The following is an 8,877-nucleotide window of genomic DNA, read 5'->3' as shown; positions in this document are numbered from 1 at the left end:
AATACCCTCACATACACACACACACACACACACACACATACACACACACACACACACACACACATACACATACACACATCTGCAGAACAAGTGACTGGAGTGAACTGATGAGAATCCATTGATCTGAACACACGAGTGTGTCACTAGTCCAGCTGTAAACACGCCCGTGTGTCTAGAGAGAGGGAGTGAAGTCCTGTCGGTCAAGTCTTAGCGGAGGAGGTCCTCTGCTGATCGGGAGGGAAACTGCAAAAGGCACCGACTACTTCATCTCTCTCCGGAAACAGTCGCCGCTCATGATGAGAAAAATAAAATATCTAAAACTTTACATTCATGGAAAACTCTGATCGCAAACTAAAACAGGTGGTTGTTGTTATTTTTTTGGTCACTTGTTTGCTGCAGCGATTCGAAAACCACATCGACTTTTGACGACAGCAATGGAAATATAATGTGCAAATAAAGTCTCCAAATGTCTTTTTTTTTTTAAGACAGGCAGGTTAAAATGTCCTCAAACCTCGTATAAAATCCACACATCAGCTCTCTCCGCTTTTTAAAAACTAAAAACACCAACATCACACATTCAAGACTGAACAACGCAGGAAAGAAAACATTTTAAACACATCTGGTGCAAACTGGAATGAGCCCTGGTTCCAGACAGGCTGTTTGATTAATTGACCAGAGTGTGTGTGGTAACTAAGTGATTAATAACAAAATGGTCTGGTTGAAACAATTAAGATATGTTTTTTTCTTCTTCTTAGGAGTCAACCTGACGCTGTGGAGCAAAAACAAAGCCAAAAAACGACTGCAGTTCTGGTAACAACGTGTTAAAAAAGTTGCCAAAGATGTTATCGGTATCCTGTTTTGATCGGGTTTTAAAGGGATGGACCTCTGAGTCTGAGCCTCTGGCTGTTTTTTGTTTTGATTCTTTGGCTTTCGCCGTTTGTCAAATTCGCTCGTGTCTCTCAATAAAACCCCGACTGCTGCCGAACGTCGCCTCTGAGTCTGAGTATCGGTAAACGTGAAAAAACTCAACAACATAATTGGTGATGACACTTCCTGCGTCGAGTTGAGAGAGGAATTTAAAAAGAGGACTCAGTGCACAGTGGATCTGAGAAGCGTTTTGGTCCCTGCTGTGTCTCCGCCAAACACAGATGATTGATTATTTTGTTTTGATGTCACTGAGATCAATGTGGAAACCTGTTCCAGGAGCCTGGGATCACACACGTCGCATTTTCTAATAAAAGCCTTGACAGCTTTGTTCATCAATTATCAACAGTAAACGACTCATTTCAATCAATAATAATCATCAAAAATAGTAAAAGAAAAAAAAAATACAGTACAGTACATGTCAGTTTTCTGCTATTGAGAACATGTTGTAACATTGTTGGTGACTGGATACAGAGAAGAAAGGCAAAATATTTAGAGAATAAACCAGTGATAAAAACTGAACAGTTGTGCATTTGTCATATTTCTAGAAAGGAACTGTGTATATTTCAAGAAAAAAAGTCGTAATATTGATAATAATGTGACACTGGAAGGATAAAAATGTGATATTTTGAGATTTTCTTCAAATTATCACTTTAATTACACAGCACGTAATTGAAATGAAATGAACTCTTTTTTAAATTACAACTCTCTCTCCGTGTCAAGTTGGTTCTTTCTCCAAATATTTTGCCTTTAGTTCGGATGGTTGTTGTTTTTCTTCCCTCGACACTGAGCCCTGGTTTTTCTGTCTCTGATGTTTAAAAGTTTTTAAGTTTTTTTCCACAGAGAAGCCACCACACTCACTCACTCAGTCATTCAGTCTCTTTTCATCACACACGGGCCACACACACGCACTCAGACGCTCAGATAAAGTTGCAGTCATTGTCGTCACTTTTCCAGCAAAGTTTCCAGAGCCTGAGTGGAAACGGATCCCCGGGCCGGCACGAAAACAGTACAATCAGCTTTTTTTTTTTTTCTATTAGGGGGGGGGGGGAATGTTGGACCAATAAAATAAAAACCAACTACAGACTTGCTGTTTGTCATTGTCATGTCGACACAAACATGTTTCCTCATTAACAGCAGCAGCAGCAGCAGCTCACTGCTTTGGAAACAGCTTGCAGCCGTTTGATTCGACTTCAAGTGTTCAAGTTTTATCCGCGTCCCCCATGGGCGCACGACATTCACTTCATTTAAAAGGATAGTTCACCCAAAATTCTAATTTCACTCATTATCTACTCACCCTCATGTCGACTAAGGCCAGAGTTATCCGTCCCTTCTCTGAGTTACGGGGGGGTCCGTGCAGCAGTATTTGTCCATATAATGGTTGTCAATGGATACCAACTTTCTTCGTCCAAAAAGACACACCAAAAAACATCCAAATACCTCCACACTGCTCGTCTGTAATGTCCCTCTTGTATTGAAGCCCCGACATGAGAAATTGTTCTGCCGGTCAGTGCACTGACACAGGAAGAGCAGCGAACCGAGACACTGGGAGCTTCCGCTACAAACAAGCTTAAAATATAGACTTATTTAATTTTTTTCGGAACAATTTCTCATGTCGGGGCTTCAATACCAGAGGGACATTACAGACGAGCAGTGTGGAGGTATTTGGATGTTTTTTGGTGTGTCTTTTTGGACGAAGAAAGTTGGTATCCATTGACAACCATTACATGGACAAATACTGCTGTGCGGACCCCCCCCGCCCCTTGTAACTCAGAGAAGGCACGGAGGACTCTGAAAATTCTCACAGCTTTTAGTCGACATGAGGGTGAGTAGATAATGAGAAATGAAATTTGAATTTTGGGTGAACTATCCCTGTAAATCAAAGTTTTAAAAGGAAATATATTGGTTTCTTCTGGAATCCGCCATCTGTACTTCATTTACAGGCCGACCGACTACCAAAGCCAGCTGTCGAGATGCTGAACACAGTAACAGGACTGTTCCAGGATGGCGGACAGATCCCCGTAGCTCTCCTCCCGCCACGTGGGGAGGAGCCGCTCGTTGTTCAGGGCCTGCAGCTTCGGCGTTCCCTCCCGGAGGACGTGGTACAGGCACGGCCACCGGTGCTGGATCCGCAGCCTGGTCCTCCGGTCCAGCGTGATCCCGCGCACGATCTTCTTGGCTCGGAGCTCGCGCAGCGCCGGCAGCTTCAGGCAGTGGAAGACGAGGCCTCGGCTGGGCGACACGTCCAGGAACTCCAGCGACTGAGACTCCAGCGTGTACGAGATGCCCAGGTTCCTCAGAGGCACCAGGATGTGCAACGTCAGCGACTTGAGGTTGGGCAGGGACTTGGTGAGGGTCTGCAGCGTGGAGGGAGTCACCCCTTTAAAGACCCAGAAGTATTTGAGCTCCAGGACTCGGAGCTGCTGGAACTGGGTGAGCAGCGACACGGACAAGTCCGACCAGTCGAAGTGGAGTCGCATCTTGGAGACGCGCGGGCAGCTGTGGGTGAGTTTGGTCAGGAGCTCCTGGAAACTGTTCACCTGGAAAATCACAGAGAAGAACCAGGTGTTTTAAGGTTAATCTAAACAACAAGTGACATGTTAAAGGAATAGTTCAACATTTTGGCAAATTGGCCCATTGCCATAATCCCTATAGTCATACAGTAGCAGTAGGTTTGTTACCTTTAATTGTCGGTGCAAGCTAGTTTTAGAATGGCGGAGCGGAGCCGTGAGCTGCTCAGAGCTACGCTACGGAGGCTCATGGGATTTCTTCATTTCCCTCATCAAACTCATCAAATACACAATCCAACAACTCCAAAACGCTCTGGTGGACAGGTTGTGACCTGCACATTCACCGCGCTATGAGATAATAACAGAACATTACCAGACAGAGTTGTTTTAGAGGCAAATACAGAGACTGCTTGCTGAAAAACTGCCCCTGACAGGAACGCGCATCAGCTGTTTTGCATGAATTTACCTCGAAAACAACTCTGTCTCGTAACGTTACGTTATTATCTCATAGTGTGGTGAATGTGCAGGTCACAACTTGTCCACCAGAGCGTTTTCGAGTTGTTGGGTTGTGTATTTGATGAGTTTGATGAGGGAAACCAAGAAATCCCATTAGCCTCCGTAGCGTAGCTCTGAGCAGCTGGCGGCTCTGCTCCGCCGTTCTAAAAATAGCTTGCACCGACAATTAAAGGTAACGAACCTACTGCTATGACTATAGGGATTATGGCAATGGGCCAATTTACCAAAATGTTGAACTATCCCTTTAAGGTTAATCTAAACAACAAGTGACATGTTAATGTGGACAAAAACATCGAATAACAGTGGTTCCCAAACTTGTTTCACCATTGAAAGCTGAAAAAAACTAATGTAAGTCACCAACTTTTCTCTTTGATTCTGCCTGCTATGACATGTTATCTGTTGTTGTCCATCTGTACAGTGTGTTTGAAATTAATGTCTCTGTCTCCATTTTCCCTGTTTGGGACAATAAAGATACTTTGTCTTTGTTTGACTTTGACTTTGTCTTTGTCCAACTTTTCTTTACCCCCCTAATAAGAAAATGAATCTTCATGGCCTTGCCAGCATCACAGGACTTTACTTACTAAAGAGATTTTGACGATAATAGTTAATCACATCCCATAGTTGCCTCTGTGTTTGACAAGTCAAGATATCTGCTAGGTTCATTACCTTTAAATATCGGTGTAAGTTGTTTTGAGATCCGCGGGGCAGAGACGTGAGCTGCTCAGTGAACACAATGGAGGTGAACGGTACAGGTCCCCTGTCCCTCATCAAACTCATCAAATACACAATCCAACAACTCCACAACGCTCTGGTGGACAAGTTGTGACCTGCACATTCACCACGCTATGAGATAATAATGTATAATTATGTAACATTATGACACATGAAGCAAATACTCAGAACTACTTGTGCTTTTGAAATCACTCCACCAGCAGCCGTGTCTGGATGTAGTTACGGCTGCATTTGCCTCGAAAACAACTCTGTCTCGTAATGTTACATGATTATCTCATGGCGTGGTGAATGCACAGGTCACAACTTGTCCACCAGAGCGTTGTGGAGTTGTTGGATTGTGTATTTGATGAGTTTGATGAGGGACAGGGGACCTGTACCGTTCACCTCCATTGTGTTCACTGAGCAGCTCACGTCTCTGCCCCGCTGATCTCAAAACAACATGCACCGATAATTAAAGGTAATGAACCTACTGCTATGACTACAGGGATTATGGTGATAGGAGAATTTGCCAAAATCTTGAACTATCCCATTAAATTCTAATCTGGATTCTCTGTGAAAGCTGAAATAAACTAAACCAAGTTACCTGGTCCATTTTGGTGATGCTGTCCTGGTGAGAACTGGAGCTGGAGTGGACCCTGAGGTCCAGCGGCTCCAGAAGCGTGAAGGTCCAGTTGAGGTCCAGGTGGCTGAGGTCTCTGCAGTGAACGTTGTCCAGCAGGTGGCTCAGCAGCTCGCACCACTTGTTGCAGCGGTCCCCGAGGTCGAAGCTGGCCTTCAGCGTGAGCAGGCTCGCCCGGCGGGAGATGAGGTGGTGGGTGTAGTGGTGCACCCAGGATTTCCACCTCTCAAACTCACGGTTGGAAACCAGCAGCCCCTCCTGGCCCAGGTGGAAAACGCCGCGACGGGAGTAGTCGGCCACCCGCCACAGCTTCCACGAGCGGACGAGACAGCTCCAGCTCAGGCAAACCAAAGCACAGCTGCACTTGTCCACCTCGTTCAGAAAGGACAAGACGTGCAGCTGACACTCCACCGGCAGGAAGTTGAAAGGGAAGTAGTCGTCCGCTGGTTTCCGCCGGCAGCTCACGGGGACCAGGGGTCTTTTTCGGGGAGACATTACGACGGATGAGGAAATTATATTGGTGGTCATTGGTGGAGGTCAGAATCTCCACCGGCCGGTCTTCTGGTCTGGATCTGCCATAAATGTCTCTGGTCTGATGAAGTCCTAGAGTTAGAAGATAAACAGGCAGAAGATCATTTACAATTTAAGTTATTTGGGGGTTTTTTTCTGAAAGTGTTTAAAGTTTAGAGTCAGAAACACATCCATTCTGGTTCAGTTTGTGGTCTGCTTCAACACAGGAAACACACCATATTTACCATACATTATGCACTGAATGGGGAACCTAATCATCATCATTGATAATAATTTTGGTCCAGCTGAACAGCTCATTTGATGGTTGTGAACTTGATTAACTTCTTGTAAAAGCTAGAAAACTGTAAAGCTAATCTATAGGTAGTTGCACCAGGTAACACTCAGTAGCTATAGCTCTAATATTCTCATATTGATGTGACTGTGGTATGTAAATTTACTGTGGTTCATCTTTCTTTAGTAAATGAATTTGTATCGAATGTGAATCATTTGACTAAGTGACTCCAGGTGCAGCTAGCTGACCAGGTCGGTGTAACATTAGCATTTAAATAATAAATAACCCAAAGGATCAATAAATAACCTACACGTAATGTGATCTCCATGTGCTCAGTGGTTGTGGGGGAATTACATTACAGTTTAATGCTGTGACACTCGTTATGTGACAAGACTCTAGGTTGCTTGGTCATCTTTGTTCTATTTGCTCCTATTTGCTGTCCAGAGCAGCTGCACATTCAAACACTCACACCTTTTATAATATTTGTTACTCAACAGTGAAGCAAACGTGATTAAAAGGATAGTTCAACATTTTGGAAAATTCACCTATTGCCATAATCTCTATAGTCATAGCAGTTAATTATCGGTGCATGTTGTTTTGAGATCCGCGGGGCAGAGACGTGAGCTGCTCAGTGAACACAATGGAGGTGAATGGTATAGGTACCCTCCCCTGTCCCTCATCAAACTCATCAAATACACAATCCAACAACTCCAAAACGCTCTGGTGGAGAAGTTGTGACCTGCACATTCACCACGCCATGAAATAATCATGAAACATACTAGACAGAGTTGTTTTAGAGGCAAACTACACCCCAGACACAGCGGCTGGGTGGAGTGATCTCAAAAGCGCAAGTAGTTCTGAGTATTTGCTTCATGTGTTGTAATGTTATATAATTTTACATGATTATTTCATAGCGTGGTGAATGTGCAGGTCACAACTTCTCCACGAGAGCGTTTTGGAGTTGTTGGATTGTGTATTTGATGAGTTTGATGAGGGACAGGGCAGGGGACCTATACCATTCACCTCCATTGTGTTCACTGAGCAGCTCACGTCTCTGCCCTGTCGATCTCAAAACAACATGCACCGATAATTAAAGGTAATGGACCTACTGCTATGACTATAGGGATTATGGTGATAGGTGAATTTGCCAAAGTGTTGAACTACCCCTTTAACAGACATTTCATTGTACTTTGGCATACATTGGTACTGATGTGTGTTTGTGATGTTTTGCTGTGTGGTCAGTGAATAAATGCTGATGTGTGACTGATGCACATTGTTTATTCTTTTTTTATGAGTCTGCATCCTGACTGTGCACCTTCATTTCGTTGTACATGCATGTATAATGGCAATAAAGTATCGTAATCTTAATAGATAGTGAGAATAATCGAGACTAAAGTCGTGTCTTTACCTTTTTGGTCGGAACAGGCTTCCCCCTCGTCTTCAGTTTAAACAGCTAACCTGCTAGGAGCTAGCACAGAGGAAACAAAGGAGTTTACAATAATATCGCAAATTACTGCGCAATGTTGAATATTTTATAAAAATCTGCTTAATATTCGTGTAAACTGGTGGCTGTAAAGTAACATATACAAACGCTGAAGCCTAAAAAGCAGTCAGTAACTGCATGAGCTAACTAGCTAGCCGCCGAACAGCTGAGTTCTGTTGTTGTTTTTGTTGTGGCTCGTTGGTGATGGCGTCATCAAAGTGCGTTGGGCTGCGCGTTTAGCTCCTCGGCGTCGCGCCGTCGGGCGGGGGTTAATGTTTTGAAAAGGAAAAGTGTAGGAGAACGGGTGTTTTTAAGGTCGGCATAAACATAAGACACATGGGGATTAATAAAAAACAAAGAAACACAAGATTAAAGGTAAGAAGGTGATGGGGAATATTAGAAAATAGTAATCTTCAACGGGATTCCGGAAGAAAGAACAAGCGCCCTCTGTTGGTTGCATGAAAAAATGGTAGTGAAGAAAGCTTTTCTCTGTCTGTTGTTTGCTTCAAATATTGTATTTTACGTATTTTATCCACAATTTCTATGTCGCTCCAACCACCTGAAGTATGTTCCCTGCGTTGATAAAGTATTACACTATGCTTATTTTAATGGTTGGTATTTTTTTTCTACCAGCAGATGGCACTCAAAAGCTGCAGGCTTGGTGCTGCAGGTTGTCCGCCTTTTGAAGTGGAAAATGTATGTGGCATCCTCTGAGACTGCCCCTTTCCTTCATACACGTGTCTTCTTGTTTCGTCTTGTGAGTTTGGTCAGGAGCTTCTGGAAACTGTTCACCTGTCAAATCACAAATCACAGAGATGAACCATGGCTTAAGACTAACCTGAACAACAATAAGTGACATATGCACACAAAAACATCTCATAGCAGTGGTTCCCAGACTTATTCACCCTTTTTGGAAGCTGAAAAAACTCATGTAGGCTATGTCACTTTTGTGCCCTTGCCAGTGTCACAGCACTTTACTTAGCCTACAACAGATAAGACAATCATAGTTAATCACATCCCATAGTTGCCTCTGTATTTGACAAGTCAAGATATCTGCTGACTACTCAGCTGACTTCAGGTGTTCGGTAACCAATCAGATCTCCCTCAACCAGCCAATCACATTGTCCCTGTCATACTTTAAAATCACCTCTCCTCTCTCCTGCATCATCATCTCTACTCATTCACATCCAGATCTCCGGCTTCTCATCTTCTCACCTCAAACTACCTTGCATTGGTAAAAGGTATTATCTTGCTTTGTGCAGTTTACAGAAGTCAAAATACTTACAAGACT

The 8,877-nt window shown here is 43.7% G+C and overlaps 1 protein-coding gene across 1 annotated transcript; it reads right to left on the bottom strand.

The window, feature by feature from the left end:
• Positions 1 to 2,802: 2,802 nt before the first annotated feature.
• Positions 2,803 to 7,769, bottom strand: LOC146986338 (uncharacterized). The gene is made up of 3 exons (XM_085780112.1): positions 7,512 to 7,769; positions 5,266 to 5,904; positions 2,803 to 3,464 (listed from the first exon to the last, which is right to left on the bottom strand). The coding sequence occupies exons 2-3, from the start codon at positions 5,827 to 5,829 to the stop codon at positions 2,877 to 2,879; spliced, it is 1,152 nt and encodes a 383-aa protein (XP_085636238.1). The 5' UTR covers positions 5,830 to 5,904; positions 7,512 to 7,769; the 3' UTR covers positions 2,803 to 2,876.
• Positions 7,770 to 8,877: the final 1,108 nt, after the last annotated feature.

This window comes from Trachurus japonicus, chromosome 6 (assembly GCF_045865225.1).
Source record: "Trachurus japonicus isolate A0001 chromosome 6, Traja_1.0".
Taxonomy (NCBI): Eukaryota; Metazoa; Chordata; class Actinopteri; order Carangiformes; family Carangidae; genus Trachurus; species Trachurus japonicus.
Note: the sequence above shows the minus strand (reverse complement) of the source record. Positions and strands in the feature narration are given on the sequence as shown.

What these genes read in the sequence shown, in the direction of transcription:
- LOC146986338 (XM_085780112.1), bottom strand. Translation starts at nt 5,829, where the DNA reads ATGACCACCAATATAATTTCCTCATCCGTCGTAATGTCTCCCCGAAAA. An exon ending in GCATCACCAAAATGGACCAG is followed by an intron (nt 3,465 to 5,265) that starts GTAACTTGGTTT and finishes GTGATTTTCCAG; the next exon opens with GTGAACAGTTTCCAGGAGCT.